This window comes from Filicampus tigris, chromosome 8, assembly GCF_054856515.1.
Source record: "Filicampus tigris isolate MCC_2025a chromosome 8, RoL_Ftig_1.0, whole genome shotgun sequence".
Classification (NCBI taxonomy): Eukaryota; Metazoa; Chordata; class Actinopteri; order Syngnathiformes; family Syngnathidae; genus Filicampus; species Filicampus tigris.
In genome coordinates, this window is record NC_141224.1 from 13,443,098 (window position 1) to 13,462,719 (window position 19,622).

The 19,622-nt window shown below is 43.7% G+C and overlaps 2 protein-coding genes across 7 annotated transcripts; both read right to left on the minus strand.

Moving 5' to 3' along the window:
- Positions 1-822: 822 nt before the first annotated feature.
- On the minus strand, positions 823-12,096 carry LOC147143793 (uncharacterized). Of its 6 annotated transcripts, none has more exons than XM_086038775.1 (3): positions 11,599-12,092; positions 7,696-7,845; positions 823-2,066 (listed from the first exon to the last, which is right to left on the minus strand). In XM_086038775.1, the coding sequence occupies exons 1-3, from the start codon at positions 11,759-11,761 to the stop codon at positions 967-969; spliced, it is 1,413 nt and encodes a 470-aa protein (XP_085894901.1). In that variant the 5' UTR covers positions 11,762-12,092; the 3' UTR covers positions 823-966. The 6 variants fall into 6 exon arrangements, with proteins under 6 accessions (XP_085894901.1, XP_085894900.1, XP_085894902.1 ...); XM_086038774.1 differs by having other exon boundaries at positions 6,298-7,845; XM_086038772.1 differs by lacking the exon at positions 823-2,066 and having other exon boundaries at positions 2,902-7,845; positions 11,599-11,886; positions 11,980-12,096.
- Positions 12,097-12,736: 640 nt separating this feature from the next.
- Positions 12,737-19,544, minus strand: LOC147143794 (uncharacterized). The gene is made up of 2 exons (XM_086038727.1): positions 18,327-19,544; positions 12,737-18,094 (listed from the first exon to the last, which is right to left on the minus strand). Exons 1-2 carry the CDS (start codon positions 18,694-18,696, stop codon positions 14,781-14,783), a joined length of 3,684 nt encoding a protein of 1,227 aa, XP_085894853.1. The 5' UTR covers positions 18,697-19,544; the 3' UTR covers positions 12,737-14,780.
- Positions 19,545-19,622: the final 78 nt, after the last annotated feature.

Consider the following 19,622-nt stretch of genomic DNA (forward strand, 5'->3'; position numbering starts at 1 on the left):
GGGGCGGTCCGCCTATGATTTTAAACGGGTTTCCGTTAGCATTTCCGACTACAAACTGCGACCAATTACAGTATAGCTACATTTTGATCGGTCTATCTATCTATCCGTCTAATGCCTCCCACCGTCAAAATAAATAAAACAACACATCATATTCAAACAGATAGTGCACTATCATGCGGTTGTTTTGTGTATCTACATCATTCAGACCAAAGAGCTTTACAAAGCCTCACATGCACATGCCCAAAAAAACAAAAAACAAAAGGTAAGGGATCGGCCGGATTGTCATCTGTACCACCATATGGCCCCCAACGAAATGTTTACTACATATGAAGGTAAAAGGCTTCACCTTGCTAGCGTTAAAGTCGGACGTCGGTATTAGTCACTTAAAGTATTAGCAAGTTACAAGCAAGTCTCAAGTCACTGTGGGAAAAAAATAAAATAAAATCAAGCAATTAAAGTTGCCACCAAATGTCAAGCAAGTCAGTCATTACATGGTTCAAGCAAGTCATAAAATATTGCTCAGTAAAACACTGTTGGAGTGATAGTTTTTGGGTGGGGGCGGACTAAGGACAGAACTGCTTTAAAAGGACGAAAGGACGGGGTCAGAGGACGATAATTTTTCTGAATAAGGATGCAAGTCACTGCATAATTAGGGTTATATAACTTGTCACATCCAAAATATATTAAGAGGCAAAATAATTACACATGAACTTCCTCAAAATGACCAATTAAAGTCCAACTCAACTACATGGTATGTCCACCCAACACGTGTATTTGTAACAATTGACTATGTTATGGTGAATAATGACAAGGAACATCAAATATTGACAATACAGACAGTTTATTACAAATATGATAAATCATTCAGGCATTTCTTTTTTTTCTCCTCCTCTAAAGTCATAAAAAGGTAGCGCCCACCACTGATGAAATCTCATGAATAAAAAACAGTCTTGCATAAATAAATGTTCACCCATCTGAGTCCGGAAACGGCACCTCCCCAACGGCATGTTGAACGTAATGCAAATGCAGCTGAGTCATTTCATCAAAGCCCTGACCACATTCAAAACATTCAAATTCCCAATACTTAAGATGCTCTCCGTTTTGGTTTTGCTCCGGTGGCTCACCACTGTCAAGCTCTTCTGTCGCTTGTGCTTCTGCTTTTCTAACTTCCTCACCGCCAGGCCGCACAGGTTTGCCACAATCCGACGCGTCGGACTGAGAAAACTCTTGATTCTCAAATGGCTCTCCAGATTTCTCCAAATCTCCAGATTTTTGCAAACTTCCCCCTGTTTCTACACACGTTTGCGGTTCTTGCTCCTCTTTGTCATTTGCAATAATAAGGCTTCCATCTTCCATCCCGCCTTCATTCCCGGCCCCGACAACAGCCTTTTTTAGACTTGTGGCACCGACGTCGGGCCGCGATGAAGCGTGGCTGCTGTTGAGGTGTTCGCTGAGCAGGTGTGATGTGAAAAAGCGTTTGAAACAAATCTGGCACTTGTACTTCCCCAGGTGGTGTCTTTGCAGGTGTTTACTCAGGTAATCCTCTTGTATGAATCCCCTGTGGCAACTAAGACACCAAAAAGGCCTCGTTTTATGGAGCTCATCGTGAATCAACCACGATCTGAGGGTATCAAAGGTCTTGTTGCACTGATCGCACTTGTGCACTTCACGCGACATGTGAGTCAGCAGGTGACCACGGAGACGGGTTTCCCTGTAGAATGTCATTCCGCACATGGGGCAGTTGTACTTACGAGCGCCCTCTCCGATTGGGTTGTTAGCTAAAGAGGGCCTCCTCTTATGCCGCGCTTGGTGCTTTTCAAAAGACAGCAGATAAAAATAAGCTTTCCCACATGATAGGCACCGATATAGTGACTTCATGGAGCTTTCGGTTGCCGATGAACCTGGGCCAACAGGGCCACCTGTGCTCGTTTGGAGAGCGCTCTCAGATTCAGGAATCCCATCCACATCAACGTCGTGGTCATCATCATTCTTCCGCTCCTCTTGAGTGTCCAAGTCATCCGGAGTTGTTGTCGGTCCGCAATCCTGCGCAACTTTCCTCTGCTTGGCTAGAAATAGGGGGAAATGCACGGTTAAAGAAGGTATTTTAGAAGCATTTTGGAAAGTGTTGTCAGGAAAATTGAGAAAAGGTCATTACGCACATGTAGATGCAGCAGATATCTCTTCGCTCACAGATGTTAGATTTGTATTAGTCGGTGGATTTCTAACTATTACTAAATGCACATGGTCCTTTTTAAGGGGCGTGGGGGCATATGACGTACACTATAAAAATACATCCCTCAAAACTGTTACACAGTTTGCTACTTAAGCATTGATCCACAAAATCAATCAATAGCAGTTGTGCACTTCTTGGTGATTTTAATGATGGTCTTTTCACCTGTTTCTGCATCTAATGCATCTGAATGACCTTTGATGATTAGTTTAACAAGATCTTGTTTTTAACATTTGACTGCTACGACACTTGCCACTCATACTTATTTTTGGATGAAGAAGGTAGATATTTTCCAGCTTTAAAATTGTATCATTGGCAAAATATTGTGCTATTCCCATGCTAACGTTACAAGTACCACAGAAGCTATCAATCAAAGAAACGTTTCCAACAATAAGGTCAGATCCAACTAAATTCATCACGACTTCATCAAAACTGAAGGTGGAAAAAACTTTTTGACCCTTGTTGAAACAAACACTACGTTTTGACGCACTTCAAATCAAACTCAGGAGACATGCAACTATAAAGCCAATGACTCAAATAGCAAATATTTAAATCTCAAGATGACTTTGTCACTGACTTTACTCAATAAGTTGAAATGATTTTGTTGTTATAGACAGTATATCACACAGATTTAGTGTGAATTGGTGTGAAGTCATTAAACAAGCCACTAATTCAGACTATAATAGATCCCTTTATTATAGCTTCCAAAACAGCATGTAAACATGTAGGCAAAGGCATATTAGTCACTCTAGGGAGAAAAAAAAATAGCTTCATTCATATTTACTCCACAGATCTTCCCTCAAAATAAGCGGTAAAGTAACTAAGAACCTTCCCAAATGAATACAAGTACCACATATTCATTTTCTCAATAAATAGCTTTGTCACAATATAGAAATAAACAAGGGCTTTAGTAGTCAATTCATGCAAAACAATTTGTATATCGTCGCTGTCCTGTGAAAAACACTTACGTCCATTTTTTTTCAATTTTCTTATTTTTATGTGAATGGTGTTTCCGCGTTACAGACGTCGCATTAGCGTGAAAATAAAAAAAAAAATCCCAAATTGGACATAATTGTTTTTCACAGGACAGCGACGATATACTGTAATGTACATCAGACTGATGATATTAGCGCTCTATGTCAGGCTTGTTATTTTTTTAATAAACAGTGCACACTTTGGGTTTGCTCAGCCAGTATGGCATTTGAGACAATGTCAGCAGCAAATGTTGTTCCCCGATTTTAAATGGAAAGGCTTGAGACATGCATTCATGTATTACATGTATATATTTTTGATACAACTATTAGAGCAAATTTCTCAATTTAGAATAGTGGATATGCTTCCATGACACCAAAACGTTCAGTATGTGGAAGGTATTAAAAGGGTTACGAAAGGCAGCATTACTTACATTTACACAATACTAATCCGGTGTGAAGGAAAGCCTAGGAAGTGGAGAATTGACAGATAATTCGTCTAATATATAAGGGAACTCCTCGACCAAACAAAAAGCAAAAGTCTTGTAAGCTTTACATGTAAACAAACATTTTAATACATGCCTTGAGCATGTTTGCTATAATGCTGGTGCAAATCAGTTTCCTGACTAAAAGTAGCTCCACATTCAAGACAAGTAAAGACATCTACATCTCCTGACGAAACAGCAGCAGGGCCTTCACTTTGCCATCTGGAATCACCAATATCCGCCAGGTCTTTTTTAGAAAGGGCCCGTAAGTCATCGACCATCACAGAAGCGTGAGCACAATCGCACACGGCGCTTTTACAATGCAAACTTTTGCGTGTTTGTAACGTGGACGACGACAGAAAGGCTTTGCGGCCATGCGGGCTACTACTGACTAACTGGCTCTCTTGCTTCTGAGCATGTTGGTTTGGCACGTGAGGGGGAAAGAACTTCCCTGTGGGTCTGACAGACTTTGTGTTCAAAGCAGCACTGAGGCGTAAGCGAACCTCATTAGGTAGCCGAAATCGGACCTGATCATGCCAGGCGAGGTGTTGCTGCAGTTGGCTCTCTGTTAAAAAGGCATTGCAGCATAGGGCGCAGCAAAAAGGACGGCTTTTTGCCTTGGTCTTGTGAGTTTCTAACTGTCCCTCAGTCTGGAAGGCTTTGCCGCACTTCCCGCACTTGTAGAGACATTTGACGATTGGTTCCGAGAGGCGGCTGATGAGCGGTGAGACCTCACCTAAGGGATCAGGAGCTTGGACCACCAGTTTAGACCGTGGGCATAATTTATGGTCAGGAATTGTGGCAGCAGCTTCAGACTTAAGTCCACACTCAAGGTTTGGGACTTTCAAAGGAGAAGCATCACATGTGCTTATTTCTGTTGCAATATTTTCACTCTTTATTTCACAGCTTGTGGCAACTCTCGTGATTTGAGCGTCCAACACACTCTTCGGTTTGTCTTCTTTACCCTCTGAGTGCGCTTGCCATGTATGGGCACGAAGGCCCCTGGCTTTGGAAAAGCTCGCCAAGCAGAGGGGACACTGGTGATTTTTTGCAATCGGTGTCGTCGAGACGGTTTCACAACCGTCGCCCGTGACCCGGTTCACCGCACTGAGCGAGGAGTCACCTGTCTGAGCATCTCCAGCTTCTAAAGTGATGCTATGCTCATCTAAAAAAGAGCCTTGTGTATATGGTTGGTGACCTTCTGCACATAAGTCCAAGGTCTCACTCTTGGATCTCACGTCAGGTTGAGGCTGCAGTGCGGATGTTTGGCATTCCTGTAGACAGCGGTCAGGAAACTGCTCTTTAAGAGAGGAAAGTTTGTCATTTGTGTGCCATCGTTTATGAGAGCCAAGGGCAGAGTTAGACAAAAAACGCTTCCCGCAGTCTGAGCAGGGAAACTGATAATCTTTCCTTAACTCCTCCTCGCTAGTCACTAAGGACAAGGTTGCTTTTGCTACTTTTTTGTAACCCTTAGCGTGAATTCTTTTATGCAAGTTCAAAGCCCCAACAACAGAAAAGCTTCTTTCACACTTGTTGCACTTGTATTTCAAATCGCTGGGATTTTCTAAGCCACAAAATGCAGTTGAACGTTCCATGTGGACTTCCTCCATTTCGTTCTTAAAGTTCTGTGGCAACTTGACCGCACTTTCTAGAGAGTTCATCTCAGACAATTTCACTGGCTCATTATTATTTAGGTTTTTGATCTTGCAATCCATTATATGATCCTCTTTTTTAACGCACAGCTTTCTGTGTGCCCGCAAGGAGGCCTTGTTGCTGAAATGTTTCAGGCACGTGGCACACTGAAGGTCCTCCTGCCTAACACAAGACCTAGGCGGTGATGGCGAATGCCCACTGTCATTTCCATGATACCTCATATGGAACTGAAGTGCTTTGGCCCGGGAAAACAGCTTCCCGCAGTCGGGGCAGCAGTATGTATTCTTTTGCAGCTGCTCTACCTGATGCTGAAAAGACTTGCTCGGTGGCGGGAGGAGCTCATTATGCACAACCTGATGTCTGAGAAGACTGGAAAAAAGACGGAACGATCTGTTGCAGACTTCACACTTATAATTTCCATTTTCATGTGTACGCATGTGCAACGTCATAATTCCCTTGTGTCGGAACTTTCTACCACACACAGGACACGCAACCTTCATGCTAGAGCGCGAACGTCCACGGTGCAACGGCTGTGTAACGCCGGTTCGAAGCCTCACATCAACGCACTGACTTGCGCTTTGCTTATGATGCGAGTAAGCTCCTAAAGACCAAAAACCTTTCCCACACTGCTCGCAGTGGTAAATCTTGGGGCCTAAGAGAGTTTTCTTCGGATTGTACACTTTTGTAGTAGCCGACGTGCTCTCTTTGCTCTGCGTTGCGCGGTCGCTCACGTGGTTCAACAAGCTAGACGTCTCACAATCTCGGCACAGCAGTCGTTTATCGTGTTGATCGGACAAATGTGAAAGATTTGTACCACACATGTCACATGTCACAGTTTTCTGCTGAAACGCATCTGCCTGTTTTAATACTTGGTTAGTTTCACTCTCATATTCTGTAGTATGACCTGCTGCAAAGGTATGGGCTTCATTGTCACATGTGTAAACTTCCACCGACTGACCTTTAGTCTGATGTCTCCTCTTACGAATGTTGTGCCACACTAAGTGAGCCCGCAGTGACGCCTTGCTAGCAAAGCACCGGTAACAATCTGGACAAGCAAACTGTTCTTTGGTTTCAATGTTTTCAGCTGCTGCCGCTCCTGGGGGGCACTGCTCCTTGGCGGGGTCAAAGTCAACCTGTACGATCTTCAAGTCAAAATTTGTTTTTGAAACCAGATTATTGTCTGAGGCATTGTCTCTGCCCTCCTGGTCGGATCCGGATCCTGAATCCAAGTTAGGGTTCAATTGTTGCACGGCCTCATCCTCTGATTCACTTGCGCTTATCACCAGGACATTAAAGTCCCCAGGTTCATAAATCTCCATCGCATCTACGTCGGGCTCATTAACATCGGGGTGATTTTTAGACCTAACGTCAAGAAGGACATTCTCTGCCAGGGCGTGATGTCTCAACTGCTCAGTCACTTTCAGTTCTCCTTCCAAAGTCTCCTGCTGATGGAGCAGAGGCGAATGTGACCGGGCCAGTTTCTCGGTTTCTGTAAAAGAATTGGTATGTTGAAGCTGATGAGAGTGAAGTGCCGACGGTCTGGAGAACTTGAGGCCACAGTCTGTACATTCAAATGCTTTCTTCTGCAGCTGGTCCACTTGATGGAGAAAGGACTTGGCCGGAGTCTCGCCACTATGCACCAGGCGCTGATGTCTGTAGTAGAACGTTTGAGTCATGAACACTTTCCCGCAGGCCTCACATTGAAATCGGTTTGGAGAATCTTTCGAATGGTTTTCATGCCATTTCTCATGGTTGAACCAGGCAAGATGGCCATGGAATTTCTTCCTGCATTCCCGACAGTAAAAGACATTTTTCCTCAGCTTTCCTGTCCTTTCATTTGGAAAGCAATCGATGTTCTGGCTGAATCGCTGGTGTGTCTTTAAATGCATCATAGCAGAAAAAGATTTGCCACAAGCACATTTGAAAAGCTTCTCAGAAGTACCACTAGTCTGCTTTTTAATTAGTTTGGCCGCTGACTGAACAGGATCAGTCCTGTGTCCTGTAGTCCTGTATTGGCGTTTGAATAACTTTTCTTCATGGCAACGTCTGTGGGCATCAAGGGCAGATGCACGTGAATAATTCCGCCCACACGTCTCACATTGGAAGGACTTTTTCTTTAAATGCTCCAAGTCATTAAATAAAGATTTGGAAGCTTGTATGTGGGTACGCTGATGATTGAGAAAGTGTCCTAACATAGAATATCTTTTCCCACATTCGGAGCATTCAAAGAAGTTATGCTTTGTGGACCCAGAAATCTGCTGGGTGTCAGAACTTAGAACACGGTGGGTTTCCATGTGGGATCGGAATTCACTCATATCAGCAAATGACAATGTGCATAATTGACAGGAGCTATTACTTTCCTCCTCATCGTCAGCCATATGTGAATCGTCCATTGGCTCCAAATACATTGTGCATTTTCCATCGGGGTGCTGGTGGCGATGATCCAAGTAGGCTGCCTCCTCACTAAAGGCTTCTCCACAATCTTGGCAGCAGTATAGCCCAAATTCTAGAGATAGAAATTGGAGAAGAGTACAGTACTTCAGATAAGGGGTGTGCATCTCTCCAATTTTAATAGGCATCTCAATACATGAATGCGATACAATTCAAGGACAGTTTGATTTTAAAGTGGAACGATTTGATCCGAGTCAGTGGGATTGGGATTCGTTTCGATATGATACGGCTCAGTTTGAGAGGGTAGTTTGTCAGTTTACATACGTATGAATGAACCTTTCAGTACTGTAAATGTGGCATTTCCTTCAAAGATATCTATCTCCATGATTTGATAAATGTATAAATTTAAAGTGGAATAATTAGATGAACGTGCATCTTTTCAATCAAAACCAGTTTGATTACACCTCTTCTTCATATACACCAGTATACTTAGGGTCTTTGTCTTGGCTTCAACGGGACTAAATGTCTACAGGATGATGCAAACAAAGACTTTGAATGAACTTGTTAGAATAATCAAAACATAATTCCCAGAAAGAAGAAGTGGGAAACAGAGAGGACTGAGGAGAGGAGACAATAATACAAGGAGATGTGACACCAAGCAACCAAATGTGGCAATGGCTAAAAAAAGAGGCATACGATGACATGTATGCCAGGTTGGACAGGAAAAATGGTGAGAAAGATCTTTACAGCTTGGCTAGAAAGAGAAATAGAGATTGAAAAGATGTGTAGCATCTTAGGGTGATTAATAAAGATGGGAATACATTGACTGGTTCCATTCGTGTGCTGGATAGATGCAAAAATACTTTCAGGAGTTGATGAATGAGGAAAATGAGACAGGATGGGTAGAGATAGCAACGTGACATGATATGCCAGAAATTAAAATTGGTCCAAATGCAAAGACTGTATGGAAAGGCCACTTCAACCTGATTACAACGCAACAAGAATTTTGAAAATAGGCTGAAGCCACATTCCACTTTTCTTTTTTTTTTTTTTTAACTGATCTAAGATTTTGCCATGGTATCATTCCTGTACCACTATCGAGGTACTTTGAACGTATATTATCAAAGTTCAAATTTTGGTATTGTGACAACACTACTGAATCCAAAAATTTAAAATTTGGAATATTGGGGGAAAAAAGGCAATGATAAAAAAATGGTTTACCTAGAGTAAACACCCGAAGGAAGACCTGGGAAAAGTCCATCCCCAGGCCACAACCTGCCTGCCCGCAGTTATAAATGCATTATAAATATTTTTATAAATATTTGGTTGTGACGCCTGACATTTTTTGTCGTGGCGTTAAAAATACTGTAAAACAAACAAAAAAAAGGCCAAATATCTGTGCTGGATTTTATTTTTTATTAAAACACATTTTTAGGAGGTTTATTTGTAATTGAACCAACAGTGTGAGTTTCTTGACCTCTGCTGAACTAAGATGTGCAACACTGCTTGCCTGCCGCATTCACGATGACATCTACCGTTGCATTTGTACGATCTCGTTTTCTATAAGGCTGGACAATAGGGATACAAATCCCCCCCAAAAAGTGTTACATTCACAATTACAATTGTTTTTTTCTCTCTCACTTCAATCAAATGAAAAAGGAAATGGCAATGGCGTGCTTCAAAGTTTGCTTTTGGATTTTATTCTCCCTTTAGCCATTTATTTTGTTCCTTTACAGTGCTTCCACTTGGAGAAGGTTTCCTTTTACACATGATCCTTGATACATTTTGATAAAACATTTTAGATGATTGACAATTAAACATATGAGTTTAAAAAAATATTGCCTTTTGGACTAATATGATTATGTAACAACCAGAGCTGGCCATTTCACTAAAAATTGAGCATCCGTTATTCGTCATCCGTAAGTACCCTTCCGTGGTGTGTTATTCGCCTTTTTTCTGGGGGGAGTGGGAATAGTACACGTCTATGGGACGGTCCGCCTCAAATGTTAAACGGCCGTCCATCTACGAGTCCGACTAAACTTGCACTAGCAACTGGTGTTCAGAAAGTCACAGGGCAAACATATTTAATCAGATAGACATGTTTCAGAATATACCGTAATGGCCCGAATATAAGACTGGTGTTTTTTGCATTTAAGTAAGACTGAAAAAGTGGGGGTCGTCTTATATTCGGGGTCTAGACATTGTACCCATTCACGACGCTTGATGGCGCCAGATATCATTGAAGCGAATGCTGAACTTAACTCTGCAGGCCAAAGCAACCCCTGTCACGTGAGGATGACTGCTATGGGAGGAGCCAGAGGATGGGATTAAGGACAGCGACACTGAGCACAGCGAGGCAGATAATTGTTTGTGAGGAGTAATGTTCTGTCATGATAGATCTCAGCTACTCTCAAGTCAAACCAGTTTGCATTATTTTATTGCAATGTTTTTCCTTATTCAGATTTGTTTCAAGACTACAGTTACAGTTTGACTTCACTTTGATGGTTAATGCAGTTATTGCAATTTTGTTGTTTGATCACAATAGATTGGTTTATTTACATTTCAAAAACCAGAAGCCATTCATTTACGAATGTGATTGCACTTTAGTTTACATATTTAAATGTTCAGATATTAAGATTTGAATGAGGCAAAATAACATGCCTTTTCTCTCAAATATATTGTTATGATCATTTGTTTCAGATGTACTGTAATTATTTTCTGCATAAAAATTAATTTGGTGTTCAAAAAAACTTTTTTCAAACTTGAGTCATGAAAAAGAGGGGGTCGTCTTATAATCAGGGCCGTCTTATTTTCGGGCCAATACGGTAATACATGTGGAAGGAGTAAGATAGCTGCCGAAAAGATGTGGGCGTGATTCTAAACATTCGTATTCGACCACTATTTTACTATATATAGCTATCGACTGCACCACTGAGCGGTTTCGGTGTTGGGGGTTCAGTCGTCCCAAATTCAGGTATGTGTCTGTCAGGGCTGTCACTATGGAATATTTTTAGAATTGATTATTCCATCAATTAAGCTAATAATTGCAGAACATTTTATTTGCACTAAAGTGTATTGCAAAATATTAGTTTCCTTATTATTGGTTATTCACCAATTATTTTTATTTGGTATTGTTTAGTGATTTAAAAGTCCTACAAATAAACAACAGTTAAGCAATGTCACATGACAGGGATTGATGTACCGATACTCATCAATTTTTTAAAGCTGATTCGATTACTGGTTCGTTCGTTGCTTTCCGTTTGGTTATTGTTTTCCAAAGTAAAAGCACATGTTTGTCTTATAAAGATCAAACACAAAAGACAATCAGTCATTGAGGACGATTGAAAACAGAATTATAGTTACGATGCTGAAACCAGAGGTTTTGGACAATTTTAAGCAAAGCAATTGGCTTTAAACGATTACTCAATTATTAAAACAGATAATCCTGAAAGTCAACGTTTGTGTTGACTTTCTTTTTTAATAGCTGCAACGTTTTCCTACAATTTCATAATGTATGTTGTTCGTTAATTTTGACACCTCTTGACTGGAATTAATTACATACCATTAACATCGAGGTTATTACTTGTCTGTTTTGTGTTCAGCAAGCAATAATGAGTCATGTAAAGTCATCATTTTAATTTTTATCGCAGAAAAATGATACATGCATCACTGGAATCACCTTTAAAAGATGTCTGATAATGCTCGTTTCATATGAATCAATCAATCTTTAAATTTTACACACATACAAGTTGAGTAACGTTAAATGATCACCACGCACGCACGCACACACACGTTGCATGCCCCACGGTGATGAATTTCAATATCGACGCAGAGTTCCGTCTTATTGGACCGATAACAAGGTTTCTACCTTGACATGATGCTGGACGCTCGCTGTCCGCGGTGTCCTCGGACGGCTGCTCATCGCCGCTTGCCGATGTGACATCCACGGCGGTGGACGGTGCGACATCTGTGGAGGTGGACTGTTCCTCCGTCCGGACGTCTTCCATTACACCAGCCGGAACTTGGTCCATCGTTGGCTCGGCGGTTTTGTTAGCGCTAGCTTGTTTTGATGGCGCTCGTTAGCCAACCGGCGGGACCATAAATCCTTAAGCAGCAGTAAAGACGCACAATAAAGCGGGTGAAAGAGTACGCATGCCTGTTAAATTCATTGCACAAACAAAGCACAGATTGTTAGGGACGTTTAGTCCAAGAGCGGTGAAAAAATATTTAAGGAAAGGGCTTGACTGACTCGTGCAGTAAATTGAGGTTTGGTTCTTCTCCGGAAGTTAATTCTTCTTCGTCGGTTTTGTTAACCGCAAGGACGCTCGGGATTGATTGGCCTCCGCCTTCTAACGCGACGATATTGTAAACACCCAATCGTCCCATTTATCTGGTTCTGGTTGTATCCATACGCGATGCAACCACAAACTGGTGATAACTTCAAATTGAGTAATTTCAATTTCACTAATGGATAAATTGGAGGTGAAATTTGCTTTTAGCGATTCTGACCTAAATGAGATTAGATTTGTATGCTGAATCTTTATAAATTAATTACAAAATCCATTTTAGATGATAGATATCAATCAGCTGTCACTTGAATAGCGCTATTCTACCTTTGATACTCAACGCGCTTCACACTGTACCTCTTTGTACCTACTGATGACGCAGCATCAGGAGCAACTGGGGATTCAGTAGCTTGCTTAAGGATTCTTCGACGCGTTCACAATCAAATGATGCAAAACTTATTTTGAAATGAGTTGAACTATAATATACTGTATATGGACAAAATCATTCTTTGCACTCTTGCCAAGCTATTCTCAAATCATAAATTAAATGTGGTTTACAGTGATCTGTAGTACCGGTATTTTGCAATTAAAAAAAAAAAAATCTGTTTAAGTTACCAATATCAATCCACCACGATGGGATATTTCTACTTCTGAAAAGACATAATGGCATTTTTTTTTCCCTTTAATAATGTGATGCTGGACGTAACGTACAAAGGCCAGTTTATATTTGACATTGTTTATTTTTGTTACATTATACAGCAAGGATGAATATTTCACCTTGCTCAGATTGAACAGAAAATGTAGTTCTGCATTTCCAGCTTCACTAGCTGGTGATTAAGGACTTATTTGCACCAATTAATCACAAAAAAATAATGATTTAAAGGACCTTATTATTGTTATAGACTGACATTTTCACATTTTTCTGATGAGAACTTTATTTGTATGAAGTGAGAAACCAGATGAAAGTAGCGTCCTAAAAAGTACAGTGGATATTCAAAAAAAAAAAAGTGTACACACCCTGACCTGTTCAAATTCCTGGTTTGTAAAAAATAGACAGACCCATCATCGCAAACCTTTTGATCATTAATGTAACCTATAAACTGTACAACTCAATAGAAAATAAAAGTCTTAGAGGGGCTGAATAAAAATAAGGGTGCAGTTTCGCAGATGTGCACACCCTCTTAAAACTGTGTCTGTGTTCATTAACCAGTCGCATTAAAATGAATGATACAAACCAACTTTCACACACAGCAAAGACAGTCATCATCAGGTGACAGGTGTAGCGTGAAAGACTAACCCTTTATCTTATGAATAAAACATCCAAGCCCAGCTACATTTTGCAAAAACATACTTGAAATCTCCCAAACGCATTTGCAACAACGTATAATGGGCCAATAAAACCATGGTTGAACGTTTTTCCCCCCCAAATTTTGGCGCATGTACAACACTGCTCATTTCCTAAAGAACATGATACCTACAGTCAAGGTTTGTGGTGGCAGCTGGAACTGGTACTCAAGGTGGAGGGAATTATGAACCTTTCCAAATACCAGTCAGTGTTAGAAGCTTTAGGGCACAGCGATCAAACTCAAGGCCCGGGGGCTAGATCCTGCTGCCACATCATTTTATGTGGCCCGCGAAGGCAAATCATGTGTGTTGACTTGACACGTTTCTTTGAAATTGTCGTCAGTGTTAACACAAAATGAGATACTGCAAGCATTTGTTACCAATCCCTCCTTCAAAGTACATTGTAAAATAGTTGAACAAACTACTGACTGGCTTCTGATTTCAAAACTAGTTATCCATCAATTTGTTGTGTAACATGTGATAATATAAGGCGATCATACATTTATATGGGTTCACGGTTATCACGGCCCTCCATGGGACACCATAACTACGATGTGGGCTGCGACAAAAATTTGTTTGACACCCCTAATTTAGGGCTTTTGGCAGTCAGGAAATTCCTACTAGAACATCTGAACTTTACTTGGTGTAAATCAGAGGCACTTTAAATAGTGCCAAGTGTGTGCTGCCCCCATTTACCATAAATTGAACATTTTTTTCCCCCAGTTGTACAGGTTACACATCACATTCATGGTAGAAACAGTTTTGAAATGATTTATCTTGGTGTGTGTGTGTTTTGTTTTTACATCACAAAAACCTGGGATTTGAACAGGGGTGTGTAGATTTTTCATATCCGCTGTACTCCAGTATTTCCATAAACAGTATTTCAGTGTAAATGGAGGACAGTTCTGTCTACTCACTGAGGAGTGAGGTCGTTGTTCCGTCTACTTTACTAACAAACTAGGCCTACAATACTGGCGTAGCAGACATGCAGGCTGTACCTCATAAAAGGCACACTGTATACTGTACATGAAATAAACCTTTGAAATGGTTCAAGACGGGACCAAAAACGCACAAACTAAAACATTTTTAAAATCCAAACATTGGCAGTAAATGAAATGGTCAATTGGTCCACACTCTTCAGAAGTTGTTCAACCCACATATTAAAAGTATTTTTAAGAGAGAAACAACTACTGTTTCTAACCACAACACCAGTATCAGCAGTCTTATGTAGAGTAATTAGTACAATTGGAAAAGAGTGCAGCCTAACTACCTTTTTTTTTGGGGTGGGGTGGGGGGGTGTTCTAATGCCTATCCAAGTCAGCCGGTCAAAACGCACAAGTGAGCGTCAGAGAAATGAGGTTGAACAGAATAGAAAAAGTAACAAATTCATATATGAAGCTTTGCTGCTACTGTTACAATGTCAAACTTCTCCTTGTGCATGTTGTAAGTAATGCAACTGAAGATCCAGCTCCCGTGGAAAAGAGCAGCCGCATATCATGCACTGCAAAAGCCGTTCCGGGGCAAAAGGCAAACGGGCTCCGAGTTTGTGAGCTTCGGTCTGCGTGGCGAGCTGAGGTAGGGCCGAAGTTTGTGGCACGGGGGGCCTCTCGGTCAGGACGGCCTGCGGGGTGAAGAAAATATTTGGGAGCGGCGGTCTGGACAGCGGGCCAACCGAGACGGTGTGTAGAGAGTGAGTACCGGGCAAAGCGAGGGTGGGGAGCGTGGCGAGCGTCGGGGAGAAAAAAGGCGGCGGCTGGTTTAGGATGATCTGACTGGCCGTGACTATGGGTTGCTGCTGCAGGTCCTGTACGCTGCCCGGCTTGAGCTGGCCGGTGAGAAGCAGCTGAGGACCCACGGGATTGTTTTGGAAGCCCCACACTGTTGCGCCAATGGTTTGGGCGAAGGGATTGATGGGGATGGGAAGTTTCTGCGTTGCGCTCTGATTCTGGACATTGGCCCAAGCGGCCGCCACCTGCTTCTGCTGTAGCTGGAAGTCTTGATTGTTCACAAGTTTCTGAGGGGAGGTCATTTTGCTGGAAGCCCCCAGCGGTGCTTGAATGCCCCACAAAGTGCTACCTATCCCATGAGCGACAGCAGCGGAGACCGGGATGGGGATGCTTTGGTCTATCTGAGCTGAGGGCGGTGCACCTGCTACACCTGAAGTCCTCAGCTTTTGTGACTCGCTTTCTGTCCACAGCTGCTCAGGTTGGCTAACAGTCAACGTTATTGCTTGAGGATCCCACGCTTTGCCGTCCTCTTTCATAGGAAGCGTGAATGTCTCCTGTTTTGACACCGGGGCGCCCGGCCATCTTGGCGACTGGAGCTCTTGAGCCACCTTGTTTGGAGAACTCAGCAGGGGAGGTTGGATGCTCCACAGCGCCGCGCCGTCCACGAAGGACGACACCCTGCGCGAGTCGTGGTGCAAAGAAGCGGAGGAAGTCGACGTCGTGGCTGCGCGGTGCCCATGTTTCTGCTTCGCGTCGATTCCCGACGGGCCGGCCTTTTGGGGGGAGCCGACAACGGAGGGTGCTCTCTCTTGACTGCGCCGGCCCGGCTGCAGCGAGCTGTCAAACAGCTCTGGCTGCTGTGACGAGGGGACCGGCATGACTCGGTCGCCGTCCACCTCCCAGTGGACAGGTGGCGGGTGCAGCTCAGAAAGAAACGCCTCTTTCTGCATTCTCACTTGCAACTCCTCGTGAGATGCGAGCATGGAAGAATGTGGCATGTGCCCTGAATCGGGATAAAGAGGAGGCCCCGCTAATGATCGAGACATACCCCACATCAGTCTCCCGCCTCTCCTTCCCCTGCTCCCTCTGCCTCTAGTCCTCCCACCGGCTGGGACAGAATTAAGCGGACTAAAATTCTGGCGCTTGCGAGTGTGGATCTTCTGGTGCACCAACAAGCTGCTCAACCAGGAGAACGATTTGCCACACTCGCTGCAGCGGTGGGGTCGCTCTCCCGTGTGCGTGTTCAGGTGGTCGCGCAGCAGGTACGCCAAGCCGAAGCTCTTGCTGCAGAGGTTGCATTTGTGAGGCTTCTCGCCGTTATGCGAGAGCATGTGGTGCTGCAGTTGCGTCTCGTCGCTGTAGCCTTTGCGGCAGCCGGTGCAGCGGAAGGGTTTTTCCTGATGCAGCTTCTGGTGGGTTCTCATGTTCTGCAGGAAGGCAAAATCCTTGCCGCAGTCAGGACATTTATGAGGCTTCTGGCCCGAATGGATGATGATGTGTTGCTGCAAGTAGCTGCTGAATCGAAAGCCCTTGCCGCACACGCTGCACTGGTAAGGCTTGTCCTTGGAATGTATGCGCATGTGCAGCTCTAACACGGAGCGATGGCGAAACATTTTTCCACACTCGGGGCACTTGTGCGGCCTGATGCCCAAGTCGTCACTTTTGAATTTGACCTGCAGATTTTCACCGGTTACGGAGCTCAACTCTTTCGGGGGGGGAATTGACACCTTGTCCCAATCTTGCGCTACACCCTGGTGGGTTTTGAATATATGTAATCGTAAACTTATCTCATCACGGTAAGTACATGGGCAGTGTGGACAGGTGTGCCCTTTGTCCCAAACCTTTTTAATCTCTGGGGGTGCCTGGATTCTTCTCTCCTGTGACTCATACTCCACCTCGTGAAAATGCATGTGGGCTCTCAGGTTGGCTGGCGAGCTGCACGTCTGGGGACAAAGGGGACAGTTAAAAGTGCGTTTTGGTTCGTCACTCGGGTGTGCCTTCTCGTTCCTTTGCGCCACTCGCACCGTCTCCGGTGCGGACGCGGGGGGCTGCTTGGCGGGCTGCTCGGTAGAGGGAAGAGCGTTGGCTTGGTGCAGTCTATGTTGGCGACAGTGTGCCCTCATATTTTGAGCAAAGGCAAATTTCTTACCACAATCGGGACAGCGAAAGGGCTTCTCGCCGGTGTGCAGATACTGATGCTGTTGGAGGAGACTGCTGTACTTGAAGGTCTTACCACATACGGTACACAGATAAGTGCGTAGTTGGTCGGTGTGCTTGCGTCGGTGGTCTTCCATGACGGAATTGTATCTGAAAGCCATGCCGCACTCGGGACATTCGTAGGGTTTCAGGATCGGATGACATCGCTGGTGGCAGCGCAATCTCTTGTAGTCCCGGAAGCTTCGACCGCACTCCTTGCACGTCCAGTTTCCCTCCTGCGAGTGGGTCATCATGTGCATTGCGACAGAACACCTTAAATGGAACTCTTTGCGACACAGTGAACAGTGATAAGGCTTGTCATCTGGATCGTTGCAATGGTGGACCCTCAGCTTTTGCGCCGTTGGGAAAAACTTGTCACAAGATGCACACTGAAAAGCATCTTCCTCCTCCTCGTATGTTGGTTCCTCCTCCTGCTCCTTATGCACATGTCTGTGTTTAATGAGGCCGCGACGGTCCTTAAAGGAAAGGCCACATTCTTTACAGGTGAGGGGAGCCAGTTCATCCTTGTGTGCATGACTGTGGCGGTGAAGGTAGAACATCTCACGGCGGGGGAAGGATAGTCCACACTCCTTGCAGACCATGCGATTCTTTTTGGGCTTAGATGTTGACTCCGTGTCCTGCATTTTCTCACTCTCACCGTGGTCTTCAACCACATACTCTATCGAGCCCACATCTTCCACTGGATCATCAGATGTCAGTTCTTTCGCCAAGCTTGGTCGCTCAACCTTCTCATGAATTTCGGCCGCACCAGGAAGAGCTTGCGTTTCTGGCAGCAATTTCTCAGCACTTTCTGAAACAAGAGCCACTTTTTTTTTTTATAAACTTACTTAAAAAAAATACAAATGGTTGATAGAAAACGATTACGTTAACACACAAAGGAAAGACGATAAATGACTACATGTATGTGCTAGCTTGATTGTACAGTACAGTGTACACTGCACTTTGGGCGAAAGCAATAGTAAATGGGAAAGCTAAAGCTACCGCTAAATTACAGTCTAACAACACCGTTGGCGCACACTTACTATTTTCTTCCGTGTGGGAGTGATCCCCTTCGCCGTCGTCTTCGGGGCAGTCAAAGGGCCGCTGTTCATCTTCTGGTGACTCGGCCATTTTTGGCTCCGATGAATTACATGTTTGGTCGCCTCCAGCCCCCAACTCAATAACCTTAGAATGGCTGGGCAGAGAAGCGCTGTTGTTGCCACTGTGCTCGCTACTGTGACGCTCCCTGGGTTGATTCAATGTGTTTTCTTCCGTTTGGTCGGAGGTGCCTTCCAGTTCCGCCGAGTCAGTCTTGCCCCCTGATGTTTGGACTTCCTCCGCCGGGGAGCTGTGCCGTTGCGGAGACTCCGGTGGGGATATGGCGGCCATATTCCCCCCATGCACTCCTGGCATGGACTCGAGCAGCAGACTCACCAAATTCAGCGAACAAACGCGGAAATGACGTTGGCGCTACGAGGTTTCAAATTAAAACAACAATTGGACGACTGTAACATGCATCCATCCATTTTATGTGGCGATTGTCCTCATTCATTTTGCTGGGGACCTTGGTCGATCCCAGCTGACTTTGGTCAAAGAGGCAGAGGAGGAGTTGGAGGCACACCTTGATGTGGTCGCTGGACAATTCCAGGGCTCATTTATACAAATGTTAACACTATCATTCAAACATTTGCATGCATATTTTGGGAGCGTGAGGATGCATGAGCATCCACGTAAGCACAGGGAGAACATGCAAAGTCCATTTACAACCATCAATTTTTCTATACCATTCCCCTTACCTTACCATACTAGGATCGCGATTGCGCTGGAGCCTTCTGAGCCCAGCAGGCTTTGGGGCGGGGTACATAATCAAAATAATTTGCAATAAATTGTCAAATATTTTGGCATGGAACCCCACATATGGGTAGCAGCACACTATACAATCTAATAACATTGAGCATAATTAAAATCTCCCTGCATGTGTACAATACTTTGCTTGCGAATCACAGATGTTCCTAGCTACCAATGGATCCACATTTAAATAAAACTGATAAAATATGAATATTAACAATACATATAAAACATAATTCATACGGCAATTAGTTGTACCAATGGTGTTTACAATGTTAATTAGTATTTGCATTATATTGGGGACGGGAGGGGGGTGAGGGGGACATCTCTGTAAGGGATTCTCTGACCCAAAAAGCTTGAGAACCCACACTTTTGGCAATTTAGTCATCAATTAACCTACCATGCATGTTGTTAGAATGTGTGAGGAAGCCAGACTACCCAGAGAAAACCTACAGAAGCACAGATAGAAAATGTAAACTCCAGAACCAGAT